Genomic DNA, 22,715 nt, shown 5'->3' with positions numbered 1-22,715 from the left:
AATCGCTCAAGTTAAAACAGATAGTAAGGGGATACAAACCTATATATGTAGAGAGAGAGATATATCTCTTAACTATGGCAATAATCTGCTTTTGTTTCATTTACTCTGGATCATAAAGCACTTTTATGGAAATTTATTGTGGAAATGAATACACACACACACACACACACACACACACACACACACACACACACACACACACACACACACACACACACACCCCTACCTCTGCCTCTCAGAGGAAAGGTATGAGAACAGGATGGGTGCTATCAAGCTTGTATCACATTATATTACAGAGACTAATAGTACACACAGGAAGGCCTGTTTGTTCTTATCGCAAAGCAAAACCTGTAATAAACTCAGCAAATCCTGTGTGATAAAGAACTCTGTTTCCACAAACAGAGTCTGGAGCAGCTCTGTCCAGTACAGTAGCCGCTAGCCCCTTGTGGCTATCAAGCACTTGAGATGTGGCTAGTCTGAACTGACATGTGCTCTACCTGTAAAAGACACTGGATTTCAAAAACTTAGTATGAAAATAAATGTAAAATATCTCAGCAATAATTTTTTAACAGTGATCACATGTTAAAATGATAATATTCTGGATATAATGCGTTTCGTAAAAAATGAAAGTAAAATTAATTACATCTGTTTCTTTGTACTTTTTACCATAGCTGCTAGAAAGTGTAATATTTCACATGTGGCTCTCATTACATTTGTTGGGCAGGGCTGATCTGGAGTGTTCTGGTAAAGAATGTGGCATCTCGAGATATATCTGGCCCAGAATTTAGGATCTGCCACTGATGAGCTGTATGATCCTGGGCTGATCATCTAACATCCCTGAATCTCAGTTGCATATACTGAAAATGAGAGTAAATAATATCAGACTTATTCTGGGGAAATAAAACAAATGAACACAAAGTGCTTAGCACAGTGTGTGTCACGTAGCACTTCACAGATGCCAGCTGCTTCTGGCTGGTACTGACCATCATGGTGGGAGAGATGGATCTGAACACAGACACAGTAGGACACAGTGAAATGCCCTGAGATGTAGATGAAAGGACTTATCAAACTTTTTTCCCCCCTGATCAAGAATTCAAGTCAAACCAGACAACTACATCAGAATCCTCTATCCATGGTGCTCTGAGCAACACATCAACAGGCTCACAGGGTCACGCCACTTAGCCATCCATTTTCTTTCCTACAAATAATGATGATGATCAAGGAGGGTAGGGAGAAGGAAGAGTGGAGGATGTGAGAGAGGCCAGTATCCTTTATGGTCCAGAGTAAGCTTCCTCCTCTTCCTGTCCTCCCACCACCTGAAGGGTTTGCCAAACAGGTCCATCACGTTAAATGAGCATGGAGAAGAATGACAGGGGCTGCAACCTAGCGCACAAAATAACACTGCAGATGGACTTGATAAACACACTTGTCAGGGAACCTCTTGCTTTTCACTACCAATTGCACAAAGTCAGGACAGCTTCTCTTTGCCTAAAGTAATGATACTGCACGTGATCAGGGAGCTCCCACTGTCCTCGTTCAGAATCTTGTAAATCAAGGTTAAGCTGATGAATCCTATTAATTTTTCTTCTGCTTTCATACTTTGAGTTGCCATTCTTGTACATGAAAAAAAGAATCCGTCCTTTCTTCTGCAGCACTCCCCGACTATTCATTTCATTTGTGGCTCGGATAAGAATTGAACAGCCTTCCCCACAGCAATTAATTAACAGTGTGGCTGGAGATCCATAACCTTTTCTCGCCACGATCGCTAAAGCATTCACCTAGAGCAGCCAAAGTGGAGCCTTTCAAAGCAGCTCTCACCTATTGAAAGAAATGGGGTGTTGGGAATTTGGAACTCCTGGGTCCAAATCCATACATTTCAACTGTATTCTCTGCAACTATGACTTTGTAAAGAACCTCACATTTGCCTTTCCTGAGGCCTAGCTTTCCCCTGAGGATACTGCTTTCTTTGCAGGCTTCTCACGTGGCGGCTGTTAATTTATTCCTCTGCCCATGAACCTCAGGTTTAGGGTTTGGGTTTCTTTCCTGGTTCACTGTTGCTTCTTGCAGATATTTCTTCCTCCACCCTTTTGCTAAAATCACAGTAAGCCCTCCTTTTGGAAGCTCGTACAATTCAGCTATGCTATGGTCTTCCCTTACTGATTTCTGCCATCTACCAACCTCTTCAGAATCTTTCCTTTATGGAAGTTTTTGTTTTGTTTTGTTTTTCCCAGGGTTAACAGTCTTTTTTTTCCTCCCAAACTCTGCCATCATTTTGGGTGACTTCAACCTTCAGAGGGCTGGCCCATGCACCACCCAGGGCTCTCAATTTCTTGAGCTCTTCTTTTCCAAAACCCACATCCTCCATTCTGCCTTAGCTAAAATCTGATAGCCTTTCTCTGTGCCTGAACCCAAGGAGCTGAATACAGCTTGAGAAATAATGCACAGGGTAGAATGATGCCATAAGTTCATATTGAGCAAACTCAAACAGGCCTTCACAACCACAGCTTCTCTAGTTACCTAGTCAATCCAATCTTCACAATAAGTTTTTCACACTTTCTCCCCTGGCCTCAAATCTTGGACATACATGCCTCTCCACTAGAAGATGGCCTTCGCTCTTATATACAGAGAAAAGAAAAAGATTTAGACAAGCATTCCCTCATCGTCTAACAAACTACAAGCCTCCCTATATCTGAGTGCAAACCATAATCTTTCCTATCGGTACCGTAGAAGGGCTGACTACACTTTCCAGAGCCAATTACTTTTTCTTGAATTGGGTCCTGCATCTCACTCTCTTAGGATGTTCACCATATACTCTACCCCTTGTCTCCCATATATCTCGATTTCTCCATCCTCGTTGGATTCTATCGATTAGCTTTCAATCCCTGGCAGGACAAAACAAACCACATCCTGCTCCAGTCATCACTTTCTCTCTCGCCTACCTCTTACTGCCCCAGTTCTGAGAAAAGCTGCGTGTTCCTGCTGTTCTCCATGTCTTTCCCTTCCATTCACTTCCCAGTCAACTGTGCTCTAGCTCCTGCCTCATCTGCCCATCTCACCACCTTCACCTGGGTCATCAGTATTGCATCAAAAGGAGAAATTTTCACTCTCTTCTTACTTGATCTTTTATCAGAATCTGAGTATTCATAACACCCTCCATGAAACATATTCAGTTCTTTCTCTGTATCCAACTCTCCTGGTTTTCTACTTAAATCTCTCACCATGTTAACCTTATTTCTTTAGCAGGATTTATTACCTGCTACCCAGCTTTTCAACGGTGGAGTTCCTCAAGGACCTAGCCAAGGATTTGTCTTTACTTCCTCTTTTCTTCCCATGTGATCTCATTCCAGCTCAGGGAATCAGTTTTCCCCTAGATGCAAATGATTTACAGATTCACATCTTCAGCCCAGAATGCTCCTCTGAACTCCACAAGTTTATCCCCTTCCAACTTTATGTCTCCATTTCTATGTCACAAAAGTACCTCAAATTTACTGTGGTTAAAATAAAACAAAAAATACGCCTCCAAAAGTAATCCTCTTCCAATATTGCACCACGATCCATTTTAGGGCACATGCTGTAAACCTAGGTGTTATCACTGACAATCTGCATTAACTCTCTCCCTCTCTCATACCCAAACTACCGCTAGGTCCTATTACTTCCAAACTATCTATAGTGCATTCACTTCTCCCCATCTCTACTGCCACCGCTCTGGCTTCATTTCATTGTCTCATGCCTGGGTTGCTCCTAACTTTGTCTCCTAATTTTCTCTCTCCATTGAGTTAAACTCCCTTTAGTCCAGTCTCTGAAATTTTCATTTTGCAATAGAAAATTAATTGTAACATTTCCATTTTTAAAAATATTTCCATTGATCCTCATTTGTCTTAGGATAAAGACCAAAGGCATTATAAGACTCAGCAGGATCTTGCCTGAATCCATCTCTCTGTGCTCTCTGAGCTACGCCCTGGTGGGCTTTTAGTTTCTTGAATTTACTTGGTCCATTCTGTCTTTGATCATTCTGTACCATCTGTCTAGAACCTTCTGTCACTCCCAACAAATTCCAAGTTATCTTCTCTCTTTCCTCAAATAGCAACTCACTTTTTTACTTCCTAACTCAAACCTTCCCTGACCTCTGCTTAGATCAATGACCCCTATTACATGGTCTCAATGAACCATTTTTAGTCCATAAGTTTCTTATACGTTTAAGACATATTCCTATACTTAGAAACACATTCCTAAAGCAGGTACACATGTAATTTCCCCAAATTTGCTAACGTTGCCATTTTATCACTGAGTTCCTTTTTCACTGAAAAGTGGAAGTGGGTGAAACAGGTAACTCTTGGGGATTTATGCCTCTCCTAGATCAGGAAGTCAAAAACATTTTGAGGCCCTTCTCTTGCATTAGAACTTTCCAACTTGAAACCTCATCAAGCTTTTTCTCTTTCCTCCAAACCAGCCTCATGACATGCCTAAATGTCTTTTAGTTACCAGCAAAGCGGTGATCCTAGGTCTAATCTCATGCGGTATTAGGTAAGGTAAGATGACTCTGTAAAGTGAGGAACTAACATATACCCTGCAAATTCATATCAACCAAATCATATGAACTGAAAGAACTTGCTTGAAACGCAAAAAAAAAAAAATTGCTTTTGGACATAGAGCAGCTTCCCATATGGGTAAAATTAAACTTTATACTCTGTTTGCCTGTCTAATTCAAGCCTGAAGTTTAGCCTTCAAATACCCTTTTCAACACAGACCTTCACTATTAAACTAAGGGTAAATAAATAACTTGAGAATCAATATATCTGGAAAGCCCTCGACTACTTATAAAGTAAGCTGTGTTTTCCCAGTATATTAGATTTAATTAGATAAGTTAAATATAACCTTCAGAATTTTAATTATCCTATGTAAAGCTGTACTAATTTTATTTAATATGTTATCATCAAGGGGCCCAGTTCCATATAATTATCTGGGAAGGTGAGCTCTGGTCTTCGGGGCAGTCCCACTTCAAATTCTGGCAGGATTTTTGTATTAACAGTCCATACTAGCATTCTCCAACTCATTATTTAACTGGGAGGTCAAAATTTGTCTCAGAGTTTAATGATGAATGTCATGCCTTGAATAATTTTTTGATATTTTTTTTTTCTTGGCTTTGGTCATTTGGGTATATATTGTTTAAATCAAATTAATTAACCACAGGAAAACCAAAGCAGGTTGAATGATCTTTCTAGTTTCTCTGTTTAAATTAAGGTTTCTAATCTTTTAAGCTATGTGTTGTCAGACAAGTTATTAATTGTCTTAAGCCTCATTTTCCTCATTTGCAAAATGGCAGATGATAATGCTGACTGTGGCTAACCTCTCCCTTTCCCTCTCCTCTAAATTCTCATGACAATCTACTGATTTTATTGTTCCACATTTAACGTACATTTCCATAATCTGTGGCCAAGTGCATGTACCTGATTCCTCTTGGTTCTAAGGTTTGTCTGGGGCAGTCCTATTGACATCTAATTGTTATGAACTTCTTAAATGTTTAGCAATTGTCCTAGGAAAAAATATCCTGGTTTGGTCAATCATTTTATGGTCACAGAGGCATGGTTGTGGTGCAACACATAGACTCTGGAGCCACACTGCCAAAGTTCAAATCTTTCCTCTCTGGTTCTGCTATTGTGTTGCCAGGGCAAATTAGTATACCACCTTATAGCTTCGTCAGCTGTAAAATGAAGAGGACCGTTGGTGTGAAGATTACAGCAGTCACTGTGTGCAGTGTCCTTTGAAGAACACCTAGTAAGTCCTCTGTCCCTATTAACTATTAGCAGTATCAACTCTATGATCTTGGCTGGACCACTTAGTGTCTTTGGGCCTCACTTTACTCACCTGTAAAAGGGGAGACCACCTACCTCACAGGGTTATTGTGAGACTTAAGTGAAATGCTCTAACACCTTCAGTAAATTGTAAAGCTCTATACAAATTTAAGCCTTTACCACTTCAATTAACAAACATATGATGCATGAATTAAACATTAAACAGCTTATACACACTGAGCTGCTAATAGTGGTGCATGTGTGTTATGAAACAACTTTGCTTCCAAGAATGTCTTTCTTTAAAAGAAAAAGTAGATAATAAATTTAAAATTTTCTAAAACGCCCTTATTCTTCATTTCTATTTTTCATAAACATGAAAGGGTTGCTATGGAGTTAATTTACATTGGGTACCTTCTGGCAGCTTTTTCTCTGAGTACAATCTGTGTGGTGCTTTTTTTTCTTACCAACCAGAGTAAAACCCTGCTCTATAGAGTCACAGAAGTCCTCTTTGTCACCACAACTTGCTTCTGACGGATGGTGGCATTGCTAGAGTTTCTGACCAGCATTCTGCCCCCCTAAATGTATTCAAAGAGAAGGTTGAAGCCCCACAAAATTCCTGATACTAGAACCTGCAGTACCAATGTGGCTGTTTCGTGAAAAATCTGGCCCTTCGCTGAGGGAGCTCCCAGCTTCTCCACACAAAAACCAAGTGTGAAATCACAGAAGCAAGGAGCTATGTCTGCATCATGTTTACAAGAGACAGATTTATTTTCAGATGGTGAGGAGTTTGGAGGTGGGGATCAAGACCTCTCAATTATCGTGGCCGGAAATGAGGAAAGCCTGGTTTCTGTTGATAAACAAAACAGCCCTTCAATCATCAAAATTGTATTTTGACAGAAAAACAAATTGGAAGCATCTTTGTAGCTAGCTTTCACCTAAATACAAGTTAGCAACCCACCCCAGCGCTCTGGAATCGATTCTGTTTTCTCCCCTCATTTCTCCCTTACAATACTTAACAAAAGCTCCACTCTAATTTCTGAACTGCAAGCGGCGCCGCATGGCACACAGCTTCTTGTCATATCTGACGGTGCCACGTGAACCAACCTAGAAGACTGGGTGGGTAACTTTACGCTATTATCCCTTTAAAAAACATAGTGAATATGAATTATGTAGGGATTTTTGCTAACAGGAGATCTGCTTTTCATTTCTTATGGTTCTTATACTTTTCCCTAGTTCTGTCTTTTGCTCTTGTCTTTTCCCCAGTTTTGTCTTTTGCTCTTGTCTTTTCCCCAGAGTGTTTAGAATATATTTCTGGGAATCTTTACTTCATTTCTAGAACAGAGTTTTTTCCATAATGGTTTGCTTTCTTTTTCTGTTTTGTAATAGTCTCTGATCTTTGTTACCAAAGTTTTATCCCTTTTCTTTGACTCCCGTGTCAAATATTACAAAGAAGAAGTACATAAATAAAACAAAGAAAAATTGAACAAGCTAAAGAAAAATACTGAGAGAGAGAGACTATATTCTGCAATATTCTCAATGCATTCAGAGGTTGGGAAATGAAAAAGAAGTCTATCACCAATGGACTAAAATGTCATTTCCCAAGAACCAAGCTAATTTGGTAAATAGCCATTAAAATCTTTTTTTTAATATATAAAGAAAAGTTTTGAAATCTAATAGTAAAAACTACAGATTATGTGACACTATTTTCATCTTTTATCTACTCTTTCCCTGAATAGACAGTACATGTTTTTAATAGACTCAATTTATAGCCCATATAAACTATATGGACTGTTCCTTCATTGTTTGCAACTGTTTTATCTTCTCTAAATCTTTCTCATCATTCAAAACTTATTACATATCAGCTCCTTCTGGAAATCTCCCTTGACATCCAAGTTGGGCTAGAATTCTACAGTATTTATGTTTCTACAGTACCTGGCAGTACTTGCTCCATTATATTCTTATTATCTATTTCCTGTATCTGTTTTCCCACTGTAAGGTAGGGCTTTATCTCAATCATCTTTCTATTTCCAGACCTAGTGCTGGCAGTACAGTATGTCTAGAGTACATGTTTGTTGGATGCCAGCTGAAAAGTCTTAATGGATGGGTAAGATGTGGACGAATAACAAGTGCTAGTCTTTGTCTTGCTTGTGCAATATCACATGTGCTGTCCTCTGCCTGAAACAGCGTCTCCCCACCCCCGCTCCCATGGACCAGCTTATTGTGATTCTTTAAGCCTCAGCTTAGATGTTGCTTTTTTTCAGGGCCTCTTCCCTGAACTACTAAACTGGGGTTGGGAGCTCCTCCTGTGGCCTCCCCTATCCAACTAACTTTTGGTATCACAGGACTCCACTCCACCTGACTCTCTCTACTTGTCCAAATTCCCCAATTACCTACACTATGTAAGAGCCATGAGAAAGTCAGCATTCTCTCCACTGAATTCCTGCAACATTGTCTGGCACTATGGTGGCAGATCAAACAATATCCATAGAATATTTAAACAACAGAAAAATAAAATCTCCCTTTCATACTAAATTTTGTTGGAATCAAAATCACACTAATATTCCATTCTTCTTTTTAGTTTTCTAAATGATAGAAACAGAAGAGTGGACAAAAATGGAGACTAATATAAATGGAGACTGATTTCACTGATACCTCATGTAAAATGTACACAAAATTAAACTCATTAATTTCCTCCTGATCTTTCATCCTTCAGGATGAATGGCAGCATCATTTATTTTGTCATCCAAGCTCAGACCTCAGAGTCATCTATGACATTTTCCTCTGCCTTGATCCCTCCATTAAGACAGCTGCCAATTCCTACTGCTCTGTCTGCGTCTGCATCCCATTTCCACCATCACCATCTCACTTCAGAATCTTGTTACTTGCCTAGAGTCAACTAACTGCACAATGACTGCCCAAAACTTTTCTCTGTGGTGCTACAATCCTTCCGACATGCCTTCAGGAGCCATCTTCCCTAAGAACTTACCTAAATTATGTCACCAGATTGCTACTAAATGTAAAGGCTCCAACCATCCATAAATTATGTATAAATGCCTCTGCTTGACCTTCAAACCTTTCATAGCAAGTTTCATCCAAACTTGATCATGTGGAACAGAAGAAATGACAAAGGGTTTAGTCTTATCCCAAGCCAGGAGCACAGTTCCTAACATGCAGCAGACACACAATAAATATTTCCTAAAATGGTAAAGAAGGAAACTTGGGTATTACACAGATGATATCATGCCACTCTCCTGCATAAAGTCCTTTCATGGATTGTCACTATCTACAGGATACAGTTCCAACTTCTGAGCACAACTGGGCTCTTGTATACCTGCCTCTCACTACTCTTGCCCTGGCTCTCTGAGCACGTGCCTTACGGAATCACTTGCTTCCTTTACTAATGAGCCTTTGCATACGATTTCCTCCCTCTGATTTTTTTGTATGCCTCTTATTTGTCCTTCAAGATTAAATTCAGAAACTTTCTTGACCCATTTCATTCTGGATTAGCTACTGTTAAGGTAGAGTATGACTCTATCGCTAGCACGTATTACATCTGTCTATTTCTCTGTATTCCTCACTCTATGGTAAACTCTTTGAAGACAGGGACCACATCCTCTTTTTTTGTTCTCCAGGGTCTACCACAGTACTCATACTTAATATACTTTGGTGAAAACATTTTTTTTCTTCTACTGGCTACCATCAACTGGCTATACACAACCAACAAACTACTTAATTGACTGGATTTAATTTCCACTTCAGGCCCATTGGCCTCTACACTGTGCTCCATCCAAACCAGAAAAAATTACATTTTCTAGCTTTCACGTTTCTTCTAATGTCATTCTGAACTTTAACTTGTTGAAATTTCTCCCATCTTTCAGCACACATGTAAAACAGCAGAGTCTTATACTGGTTTTTTTTGTATCCAATTTCCTAAAGTTTCTTTTAGCATTGTAGTATTTTCTAAGAATTCCTCACAATTACAATAACATTCACCAAATATCAGTTATTCGACTATTCACATCATTCTATATACACTACGACGTAAACTTCTTTATGGTAAGGTTCATGTTCTATTTGTCTGTCTCTCCTAAATTATATCATTTCTGGAACGTAAAAAAACACGCTCATTAATGTTAAAGTGGTGAGAATCTGTGTCACAATGAACTCTAGAACACAATGCAACAGAACTTGAATAACAAAACAGTGAGCCTGTGCAGAAGACTCTCACTCTACATACAGCAATATAGTCTTTTATGACCACCTATATATATATATACCCGAGATTTAACCATTTTTTTCTTGCTTACATGCATTTCTATCCTTTAGCCCTAACCTTCGATCAACTTACTTTATATTCTCATTTGCAGGTACTTCGGGCAGTTGCACGGTAATCATGCCATCCAAGTTGGTCTTCCCAATGAAGGCAGGCTTGGTACGTAGAACATCTGGTGCAGTCTTTGCAGTTACCCTGTGCTGCAGCCCCCCAGCACTGTTGCCACGATTTGTCAGCACAAATGAATATGACTTCTCAGGCTTCAGGTTGACAATTAACTTCTGGGTAGCTCGGCCATCCACTTCTTCTACCATTTTCCCATCATCATAAAGAATCTAGAGAGATACAACCAGTCAAAGAGATTTGGTTATCAGTCAGGCAATGAATATTTTCTAACTAATATGGTACTTGCTTATGGAAAATACATATGGGTCATTTCTAATTTGGGGCATTTCCTAAGCCCGTAAGTGCTCATAAATTCTAGAGATGGCATCAGTTTTCTTTTGTTTCTTATTGTGTAATGATACAATGTTTCTAAGTCTATCAAAAATACACAAAGAAATGTACAATAGCTTAACAATATTTGGCCCGTCAGTTGTCTGTGATCTTAAGGGAATGTTGGCAGAAATGCTCTAGGTTTCAATGCATCATCCACACCACTTTTTTCCAAACACTTCCATTCTTGTTCCCAAATATATTTTTACTTTCAAAAATGTTTCTCTATTCTTTCTTTCACAGACTTGTACTTCTTGCTAACATTTGCCAATATCTCTCAATGGGAAACTGAAGTTTAAAATATTCAAAGAATTCAGGCCAATTAACAAATTACTTAAATCCCAGGATACTGCATCACAAACAGGTAGAAACCATGTAAATGTCATTTCCTGATGAAAAAACAAAAGCACTAGCTTAGATGTAAAAAGTTCAACTTGGAAGTGCTAGGTGACCCACAAAGAATGCCGGCCCTGGGTTTGAGCTCCTGCCTCCTCTCGAGAGGGGAAAGGTCACACTGCCAAAGAGCCTGACTCAGTCTGTTATGTGAAAGCCACATAAGAAGAGAGAACAGCAAGTATGCGTGGCCGACTCAAAGCAGTCCGTATGCTTTGTAAGTAACTTACCCAGGTGACCTGCCCCCTCCACTTTTACCGGTGATATCTTCTTACACATTAGAAAACAACTTACTTTGAAAGGCATGGCAGAATTATAATTCTCTGGAATCTCCCAAGACAGTAGCACTGAAGTCTTCATTACTGCTTTAACATGAAAATTTTTTGCAAACACTGCTGGAAAAGGAAAAACAGTGTATTTAAACTACTCCTAAAAACGTATGACTCGTCCTTTTCCACGGACGGGAGGGCTTAAGCTAGATGCCGTCTACTTGGATCAGACAGAGAACTGTGATTTGCCTACCTGTTAAGAGCATTCATTTTAACACCTCATCCTCATGAGGATCTCTCCTTTCTCTCCCATTCAGTCAACTATATTGTGTTTTCCTTACCTGAGAACATTGGGGTGCTGTCAGCCAGACTTGCTTGGCATTCTCTAACTGAGATCTAAGGCCTCCAAGACATATTAAGTTTTACATACTTTACCTTTTTGCTTCTGCTGAACCTATTAATATGAATGGGCCGATCAGTTATTTATAGCTTCAAAATACTGATTTCCAAAGACCGACATTCCTTTAAGGGAGAAAGGCCGTAAGCAGACAAATCCTACCTTGATCCACAGGCAGTGTCCTGAACTGGACACTGGGACTATACGGCCCGGGGCCTTTGCTCGTGTGAGCACGTACTTTTACATCATATGTGGTATCTGGTTTTAAGCCACTGAGTGTCAGAGTGGTGTCAGCTGGAACAATGAGCTGCTCCATTGGAAGAAGAGGGATATTGATATCCCTATACAGAAGGGTGTACTTGGTGATAATGCCATTTCTCTCTGCCAGGACAGGCGGCTGCCAAGATAACTGGACAGAGGTTGACGTGCTGCCTTCTGAGTGGAGGTTTTGAGGGAATCCAGTTGGGACTTCTTCTGGAACAGAAATCTCCTTCACCATCTCCTCCCCAAAGCCCACTTTGTTTCTGGCTGAGAGCCTGAAGATGTACGATGCTCCTTTGTGGATGTCTGTCGCCGTGAAGTGATCTTCTTTTTCGGAGAACTCTAGAGTAGTGAGTGGCTCCATGTCCTTCCGGCCAAATTTTAGACGGTAGCCCTGGAGGGGTCCAAATGTGTCCACAGGCGGGTGCCACTGAACGAGAGCAGTATTCATCTGAGTGTGGTTAATCACAAGCCGGGGTTTCCCTGGAACTGGAGCACACAGGAGGGAGTGGTGAGACCACCCTACGTGGGTGTTCGCATTTCAATCACCGATGAACGGGAATGCCACTCCACGGGCATTTCCATGCCTTTACTTATAAAAAAAAGCCAAGGCTTGGTCTATATGTCTTTGTGGAAACATGCTCCTTCTCATACTCTTTTAAGGTAGGGTGAGATATTAGAATTTGATAATGGACAGAAAATAGGAATTATTATTGAAATGATAATTTAAGGAGATTTTTAAAAACATCTTCACATTTCGAATCTTAATACGTAGAGGTTCATGCCGCAGAGAAATGAAGCTCTGTAAGGATTAGCCAATTAGGTACAGCGAATAAGAATAATAATTAAAATATATTTAATTACTGGGTACATGCAATGTACCAGGCACTGTACTAAGAGCATTACATGTAGCATCTCACTTGATTTACATCCTTCACTCCTATGTGCCCTGCTTAGTTATTATCTTCACCTTGTATAATAAAAAAATGAAACAGAGAGATAGAAAACTGTGCAAAGTTAGATGCGTAATAAGTGAGGATGCTATGAGACAAACATAGGTCTGTCTGAATCCACAGCCCAAACAATTTAACTAGTATGTTGATTATTAGTTTAAAAAAAAAAAAAAAGGTAATGTAAAATAATGTTGCTCTTACTGTGGATCTAATTTGCATTTTTTGTTTATACCATCCACATCAGTCATCCTCATCAAGTTTTGCATCTAGTAAAATAGGAATTATATTAAGACCTACCCCATATTGTTGTTATGAATATTAAATGAGGAAATGCATGTAAATGTCTTAGAAAAGTGTTTTACATTTCATTAATAATAATAATTATTAATAATCAGAATATTAAGGTTTTTGTGGTCAGGGGCTAAGTACATAATTTCTTTTCAAGTTAAATGAGTTAGATATGTGAATTGGTCTAATATACTCAATGTATTATTACAACTGTATTTTTTTTTTTTTTTAACAAAGAGTAATTATTCCTGGAATCCACAGACAAGGACAGTGGTAAACAACACAGAGCCAGGAGTTTCTTTGGAAATAGTCCAAAGATGAGGGAGGGGAAAAGAGTATTACCAGAATTAAAAATAAGTTAATAGAAAGGGGAGAGAATATGGTCAAAAGGGAGGAAAGCTTACACTAATGGCAATGAAAAATACACAGGAAATGAAAAATAGTATCATAGGGATGTAGATATAAGTTAAAAACAAAAACAAACTAGAAAGATGTTGAGATAATATACAGAATATTAACTTCAGAAATTACTTGGTTAACCTGCTCACTATATATTTCAGACCCCAGTAGTGGTGTGCTTTGTCCAAGAACACATTCTTTGTGGTATTTCTATCCTTAACCAATGAAGTAATATAATAGTTTTGTTTCACATGTTGGATAAGTTCATAGTAAGTGGGTTCATCATGTTTGGGAAAGTAGTTCCTGAAGTTTTTAATGGCAATTATATACACGTGCTGAAGGTTGACCCAGAAACCAAACCAGTCCAAACCAAAAACTGTAGACTCACTGTTTCTCATGGAAAGGTGTATCTGATATCTTACTAACCAACTAAGAAACTCTCAGAACAAACCCATTCATAAGTTGGTGAGTGCTTGAATTATTCCATTTATTTTTATTTTAAATATATTTAAAATTATTTTCTTTAAAAATCACTTTAAAATAGATATTGGTAAGTATCCTTAATTTCTCTCTATGTGTATATAGTATTTACATGATTTGCCCATTAAAATATCAATGACGTCAAGAATTAAACATTTGAGATTCTGCTGAGAAAAAAAAAAGGGCCTTTCAGCAGAAAATACATCCTTCAATAAACAAAACCTGGTTGAAACTTTTGGGGAAAAACATAACAATTAGGTCTCCACATTTTCCAGGGACAATATATTTTATTAAAAATATTTATCAAAAGTTTTCAAAACTCTGGTTATGAAGAACTGCATCATAATAAATACACTGTGCACCTTGTTTCTATAAGATGCATGTAAAGGGAGGATAAATAAAACAATTTAAAATTTCCTGCAACCACAAATATAGGTTGCATTGTAATAATATTCGTCAGCCATATATGAGTATGTTTTTATTATCTGGTGTTTCACTTCATAATACTGCTATGGTACAAATTTGGAGAAATTTAACAAACTCGTAAGTTCTAAGAAAAAAAGATCTCATGGCCTTATGAAAATGTATATCTATTCTTCTGTGATAGTCAAAGCTTAGGTTGTACTAATGCCTTTTGTTTTTGATGCTGGCATGCCCTTTCTTGTTCTGGGATATAAACACTGTGGGCTTGGTATCATGAAATCAAAGTAATGCTCTAGAAGTAAGAGCGTCAGTTCTGATCTACTGGTTCCCACTGCTGTGCCAGAAGCACCTCGGTCTGCTCTCCACTGCCAAGACAGTCACTCCTTTCCCTGGCAGAAGTTTCACTAAGCCTGAAAACTATGAGACAATCAGCCTGGAAGCAACAAGATGCACTAGTGAAGAATTCAAGAAAGAAATGAAAGCTGAGGCAGCTAGAGGAAGAACTCCCAGCATTGCCTCAGGAGAGGCTAGCCACATGAAGGGAACACCTAAAATCTCCCCAAATGTGTGAATAGTAGATGCAGTTTAAATAAGCTAGGGTAAGGGTTATGGACAGTTGTGGTATTTCATCCAGGGAGTAACAAGTAGAAAAAAGGGAAAAGGAATGAGGAGAGTTCTACAACATTGCATGAATGGTTAAGAAGAATTCTCCCAAACTGCACGTATTGGCAATGAAACCCACTCCATCTCTGGCTTCCAGAAATTCTATGTATGAAACATTTACCAACTACTCACTTTATGTAAGGACTTATATAATGGCATGCAGGCATTTGGGTGGGAAAATAGAAGATGGATAATGCAGGGCCCTTGTCCTCTGATCAGTGCACACTCCAGGTGGAGAAATGAAGAGGACCAGTAGATGGTGCTGCATGTGGAGTTGGGTCCAAGGTTCTAATGCCTTAGGGTTATTGTGTGGGCCACTTTTAAAGGCCATGCAGTGGCAGAGTCAGTGGGTCTGCTTACTCCAGCCTAGGAGCTGGCAGACTGGCAAAAGGAAAAGAGTCTTAAATACTTACTCTGGGAGTTGGAGGTCATTTTTAGCAGTGTGTTAGTGAACTTATTGGAAGAAGAAGGCCCAGCTGCACAGTAAATAAGCTAACTCTAACTTATGCCATGACATATAATCTCTTCTCCCTTTTGCCTTTTTGATTATTCTTATCTCTTACTGTATTCTTCCTCTTAAAAATCTCTCATGACTTCAGAAATGGTACTCATGTACTGCCCTTTACTTCTTCCTAGTAAGAGCAATCATTGGAGATCAACCAAGGCACTCAGTCCCAATGGCTCTAAACTTAGCTTCAATTTAACTTAGCACCTAAGTAGCAACAATCATAAATGACTGAACCTAAGCCTATTACTTCCAAATTCTATGTCATTGTCATCTTTTCTCTCATCCTTAAACATAGCTCCTCAGTACAGTAGTGAAATTCATGTAAAAATATAGAGAAAATTTCAAACCAAAGAATATGCCTAAAACCACAAGATTTCAGGCAGTAGACCAATTATTATGATACAGAGCAATGGGAGTATTAACAAAGAAACTACAAAAATGTCATAATCATTGAAACATAAAAGCCAACATTTTATTCAAAAGCATCCCTCAGGTTACATGAATCCTACATGGATTGCTTAAGTTATGGCCTGTATTTTTATTTCAAAGATATGATTGTTCACAGATTCTAGAAACAATGTATTATACAGAAACATATCCTAAAACCAGGAATTTTACTATTAAAATAAAATTTCACGAGAATTCCTGAATTCTCCATGGAAGCTATAACTAAGTGCCCTTATAATTGTGGTTATTAGGAGCTCACATCTGTGAGATAAACTCAGTCATTCGTCATAGTTATATAAATACAAGGGATTTTTGTAATACTATATAAAACAAAGCAAATTAATCTGTTCAATAATGACTTTAGAATAGTTTTTTACTATAGGTTGGCAGCAAAGAAAACTAGAGGTTTTCTCTTAGAAGGATTATAAATCTGGATTCTCCCATCTCCCACCCAGGATCAGCAGGGAGGTCTCAAGAAAATAAACGTGCAGACATCTAAATTATAAGCATTCCCTCAATACCCAAGTCTCCATTGATTAAGAAAGATCTGAAATTGTGAATGCAAATTGCAAAATAATTCTGTATATAAGATCCACAATTCTAAATAATGTTCTGTATGGTAACTAAAAAGTGATGAGCTAATCTTAGTGACATTAAAATAGGCAATATCATTCCTTGTTCTAGGATTCGCATCCCTTGGCGATAAATCCTCTACTTTTTTGTCCTCATTATAGGACCTCCCCATCTTATGGGCAATAGGAGTTTGATGCTTCATGTAAGACATTTCAGGCTTATTAAGACACAGTTATAAATATGGGTGAAGGAAATGTATTTTCTTCACTTTGGGGTTCAATTTCAGGGGTTTACCCTCCGTTGTCTACATTCCAATAGAGGCTGATTCCATAGCTAGACAGTCAGCATGTCCCCACTGAACGTGCACCGTATCTCCTATGCAGGGTACTGAATAAACTTGATACAATGGTATTAAAAAAAGAAAAGGCCCAGAAGATTTTGCCTTGAAGGAGTTTTGCCATCTGTAATCCTACTGCTTGAGGCAGTTCCAGGTGGCGGGATATGAGTGAGGCAAATCTTACGACATTTAGACAAATTTGGCAGTGAGCACGGCACCCAGGAGGGTCCTCAACATCACAGCTGTTCTTTGCTTTATGCCTTTACATCGAGGTGTGTTCCTAAAAAGTTGTGCGAGAAGTGATTCAGGAGGAATAAATCAAATCATAGCTTAAATGTTCCACGGGAGATTTCTACATAAAGGGACTGAAGAAGATTCCTTCAGTAATTATCTCTTAATTTATTGGTTTTATAATGTCAGGTCTTCGGACATGCTGTTTTCCTAATGTGGCCAACCAAAGTGAGACTAAATAGCATTAAGAAGCTTTTTTCTTCAGAAAGGAGCAATCTGGTATTAGTCTTTTTGCTTTTCTTCATTCTCTTTTCTGTTTCCCATCTTTGGTGCAATTTGTCCTCTTTAGAATCCCCACAGCAAGGGGTGAGGAGGAGAACATGACAAAAAATAAAACTTTAAGTCAACAACCCAGTTCAAGACAGCAGCTCTTCTAACAAGGTTTGCTGCTGGGGAGGAGGGGGTGGTGGTGAAGCTGTCACGTGATTTCCCTCCCTAGATGGTCTGCTTTCCAGACCCTGGTGGGACTTGCTCCTTCACATCTTTCAAGTCTCAGCTCAAATATCCTGCCCCTAAGAGATCTCCCATCACTCTTTCTAAAACAGTCCTTAGGGACTGCCCCATCCTTAATGCCCACACACCTTTATTTTGATAATAATCACTTCCTGGCATTTTATTATTACAAAACTCATTTATTCACTAGTTAATTATGTTAGTCAGAAAATAAATTTCGGGAGGTCAGAGTCTTTTTTTTTTGTTGATTGTTCTATCAAAGTACTGGAAATAGTGCCCGATACATAGTATAGGTGCTCAAATAATATTTGTTGAATGAGTGACTGAATAATCTGGGTAAAGCAGGTCATTCAGTTATTTTTACCCTCTGAACTGTATATCAAAAATCACTAAAGTTGACCATTGTACATTTTTCCCTCTGACCAAAACCACCTGTACCATTTGGAAAACTCCTCTTTATTGTTGCCGGGAACATATTCAAGATACATATATGCACAGATACAGTTACCTGCCCCAGTGGTGGACACCAGTTTGGGTTTGCTGCGAGCTCCATCTCCTTTGGTGGTGTAGGCTGTGACAGTGAGGGAGTAGGAAGTTTCAGGCTGTAGCCCAGAAATAATCATGTCCTGAAATGACACAAGGGAGTAACATTGATTCAAAACATACACCGCAAACGCCCTGGGGGAACAATCAAGGCCGCCACCTTCCTTCTGCGCATGCGCAAACATTCCCTGCAGCCACGCCCAGCACTGGAAGCTTCATGCCTAGAGCTCATGCTATGGATGATGTCTTCATGCTGACACTGAAGGGGGGTCTTCAGCCATCCTAAGAGGCAGCTCTAAGGGGTAGTAGTCAAAAACCACAAAACCTGGAGTCAGACCTCCTCAATTCTTGAATTTAAACATGCCTTTCCTTATTTACTAGTTTGGTGATTCAGGGCAAGTGAGTTTAACCCGTCTGTGCCTCAGTTTCCCACGTGAAAGTTGGAATGTTAGGACCGTCTAGGGCTACTAAAAGATTAAATGAGCTATGTTGGGTAAACACTTAAAACAATGTGTGGCTTGTAGTGAGCAATCCATGCTCTAGCTGCTATGATATGCCAGCTGCTCTCCAAGTGCCTCCACTGTAGCCTGGCCCTCAGATTGTGGATGGGGCTGATGCCAAACAGTATGTATTATCACCATGTAAATATTTTACCAAACGGCTGATCTGTTGGCCCTAGACAGCCAGAGAGCCAGAGAAGTTTCTTAGGACTCAAATAGTATATTATTGGTTAGTTGTATAGGCTATGGACTAAAATCATTATAAACTAAGGAGAATTTTCTAATGATTTGGAGGCCAGGCCATAAAACCACATTAACAGGACTTGTTCTACTACATCACGAATATGTGTTCAATTAATTCCGACAATGTAGAAAATGTTAAATATCACAAACTATTTATCAAAACTCTTAGTTTTCTCTTAGTAAGGACCCAAAGCTGTGGTGGCTATAAGAGAAGATAATCGCAGAACTGTTCTTCTAAATGGGAAGTTACATGACTCTTTACATAGAGTGCTGGCTATTAATTTGTTCTGATATTTTCCTTGGTGCTACATACACGCACAGCAAAAACAAAACAAAACAAAAAAACCTTTCAGATCTTTAGCACAGCTATGTTTTCAAATTGAATACAGATAAATTTAAGAAAATATAAGATGTCATTGTCTTTTGCATCTAAAGACAACGCAAGTGAGAGTTTAGTGAATGGATTAGATTGTGTGGAGAACAGTGGGATTTTTCTGTGCAAGGCTGTAATGGGCACCACAGAACTCACTGGTTGACTCTGATCCCAGGGATGACAGCTTTCGACAATGTGCTTTACTCAAAAGTGTAGGAATATCACCAGTGTGGAAATTCAAGAATTTCAGATACTATCCTGAAGAGCTACTGGAAATACTACTCTGTCAGATGAATAGACTAAATCTGGGAGAGAGATCTTATTTTCAGGAATGGTTTCGCTAACATTACAGAGAATATAAAAACCAAGTGAACCACCGGAGAGCAGCATTTAAAATGATGGTACACTGGCGATTCCCAAAATTATGATGGGTGAATGCCAACATTATTGTTTCCAAGGTCCCCCGATATCGCAGAATGACTGATGAAAGCAGGCCAGGCTAGGAGGAAAAAGAAGCGAGGCCTGGTTCTATCACCAAATCGTGCGGCAAGCAATTTACATACCCTGAGCCTTCTATAAATTTCTCATTTATAAAATTGGGGTTAAACACACACGTCCTTCCCCTCATACAGGTTGTGATAGGATAATGTAAGTAGTGCCACTCAAAATGTTCGAGCCCTCTGTCATGGTCTAATCTCAGCTGGACACACCTCTCTCTGCCTGGATCACACCATCTCTTGGTTTACATTTTCTTTAAGCTGTGGGCATACTTACTTACTCAGTGGTTTCCACACCCTCTGTCTGGGGTAGTGTGACTGATATCAGGGCCACAGCTCCTCACTCTCTTTTTGTTCTCCTAGCCCATCTGCACCCTACTTCTTGCCCCTGCTTGTTAAAAGCTGGCATTCCCAGATGTTCTGTCACAGTCACTCATCTGCTGCATTTCTCTCTAGTCCTAAAAAAAAAACTGGATCCATCTCTAAAACTTAAAGAATTTTTTTCTGCCTATATCCTAAATTCATCTCTAGCCCTGACTTCCCCCCAGGGCTCCAATGGCATGTATTGGGTTGGCTAAAATGTCTGTTCGGGTTTTTCCATAAGATTTTACAGAAAAACCCGAATGAACTTTTTGGCCAGCCCAATACATTGTAAATATTTGTTGGATGTTTTCCCTTGACTATCAAGTGTTACCTCCACTTCAACTTAACTAAAGCTTAAATGTCATTCCCAGAAGCAGACTCCCCTTCTTACTTCCATATTTTAATGAATGGTGGAGCATCTTCAAAACTTATGAGTGATCTTTGGTCCCTTTTTCTTCTTCAAATTCTTAGCTAGTTAGTATGTTTTTGTCCATTCTTCCTTTAAAACATTGATCATAACTGTCCCTTTTTCATTTCTGATGCTCAACTTTTTAAAAATTTTTTATTACTTCACGACTTAGGAAAAGAACTCTGTTTCCCTGTCTACTGTATTTTTTTCCCCTCTAATCTATCCATTAAGTTATTGATTTTTAAGCTTCAGGTAATGACCCATTTAGTAGGTCATGAAATCAATTTAGCCATTCAAGACCAGTGTTTTTTAAAAAAATGAAATATACTTGAATATTAAAATTTGCATATATTTAAAGGTAAAGTATTATTTTGTAAAACCTTTATTTTAAACATATGCATGAATTGGTCATGGCATATAATGCATTTCTTACTATGGGTCATGGTCAAAGAAGTTTATAAAACACTGCTACACTGTCAATTTCATGAGAAGTGATAGCTTGACCATCATATTTACCAAGAATCCCTACAAGAGCCCTGTGTTTTGGCAAAAAAAAAAATTTTACTAAACAAAAGAATACCTCCTACCAGCCTTTATCTTTTTGCTCCTTTTAATAATTTTTTATATCTCTCCAGGACTGAAGAGTTAAAGACCAGCTCTTTAGCTTGACACTTTAGGTTTTTCTAACATTATATTAAAATTTAATCTCTTAGTAGTATTTAGTATTAATTTACTAACTTGAATCCTTCAGTCCTGTCAAATTGCCAAGCTCACTGTCACCTGACTATTATCACACTCTTGACTGACTGCTTCTGCTGTGCTGACCTTTAAAAGTACATTCCCACCTCCAACTCACCAACATACACAGACACACACTTTTACTTCTTCAATCCCTATTCATCAGTTAAGTTCTCAAATAAGTTTCAGGACTTCTACCATCCTGGTCCACTGTCTCTAAACTCATAGCTCTTACTGATATTGCCATTCAAATATTAATTAATTATACATTGCTTGAGGTCATCGCTTTTGTTGTATTTTATGGAACTTTTCTGAACTTTATATCCTTCCTAGGCGCCTGGACTGTAAGCACTTAGAAGGCAGGTGTCACATCTTGCGTCCCCCACAGTACCTTATACATAATAAACTCTCAATAAAAAACACCATCCATTCACTAAAATATTAAAAAAACGAATTCTTCACTCAGTAGAATACTTTCTGCTTCTTGGCATGACTCATGCAATTTCACTCAAATTTGTATGGGTACAACAGAGAATTGCCATTTCTAGATAGAGTTCATTAGTGCCAGATCTAGGTCATGTTATGCACTGAATATGTAACTCTGGAGCAGGATTTATGAGCAGCCCAGAACAAACTCAACATCTCTCGTCTGTGATACCTCCACTTAAAGCATGCCTCCTCTAACTGTGTCACAAGGCAGAGTTAGTAGCAGCCACCAAAACAACATGAACTCACGATATTTCTTACGCAATCAATAGCATCACAGCAATTTCACAAAACAAAAACCAAAATGAAAAGTGTACCACATAGTGGAAGTACTTTAAAAAATAATTTGTTAGTTCATGCATCCAAGCAAATTGTGATGACATAGTACAAATAAATGAAAGAGGGGTATCAGAAAAAACGACCATTTATATAATCTGTTTTGAAAAAGCAGCCCAAAATTACTCACATGTTCAGTAGTATCATCAAATTCCCACTGATTGAGATTAAGAAGGTTGGGGAGGAGGGAAACAAAATAAAAAGAAATGAAGAGAAATTTGTAGCCTGATAAAGGCAATGGTGTCCTCCTTAGATTAAAAAAAATAGAAGAAATAAGCAACTGAAGAGGTGTGTACAATAAAATTCCAAAGAGTATATGTGTGTTATGCTGCCACCTTCATTCCTAATTGAGAAGTTAAAAGTAAATATGTTCTATGTTGTTACCACTAAAACTGGCTAATTTTTTTTAATGCATGGTTCATTGGAATGAATCAATAAGGCATAGCAAAAAGCTGATGCACACTACGTTGTGACATTTATTTTGATTTCTATCTAGGTTACAGAACTCAAGTCACTATTTAGATGAACACCT

At 38.6% G+C, this 22,715-nt stretch overlaps 1 protein-coding gene across 7 annotated transcripts in view; it reads right to left on the bottom strand.

The window, feature by feature from the left end:
• The window catches only part of PTPRD (protein tyrosine phosphatase receptor type D), a 2,142,992-nt gene that overhangs the window by 148,055 nt on the left and 1,972,222 nt on the right, over positions 1–22,715 (bottom strand). For 4 of the 7 annotated variants that reach the window (XM_082404325.1, XM_082404326.1, XM_082404327.1 and 1 more), the window contains 5 exons: positions 22,314–22,340; positions 18,204–18,321; positions 11,782–12,369; positions 11,248–11,348; positions 10,141–10,400 (listed from right to left, as the gene is read on the bottom strand). In XM_082404325.1, coding sequence (XP_082260451.1) covers positions 10,141–10,400; positions 11,248–11,348; positions 11,782–12,369; positions 18,204–18,321; positions 22,314–22,340 — 1,094 coding nt within the window. The remainder of the gene's footprint in view (positions 1–10,140; positions 10,401–11,247; positions 11,349–11,781; positions 12,370–18,203; positions 18,322–22,313; positions 22,341–22,715) is intronic. The other 3 variants (XM_082404329.1, XM_082404330.1, XM_082404328.1) reach the window with 2 other exon arrangements.

Source organism: Balaenoptera borealis (assembly GCF_965194805.1).
Source record: "Balaenoptera borealis genome assembly, chromosome: 8".
NCBI lineage: Eukaryota > Metazoa > Chordata > Mammalia > Artiodactyla > Balaenopteridae > Balaenoptera > Balaenoptera borealis.
The sequence above is the reverse complement of the archived record's forward strand: the minus strand, read 5'-3'. Positions and strand labels throughout refer to the sequence as shown.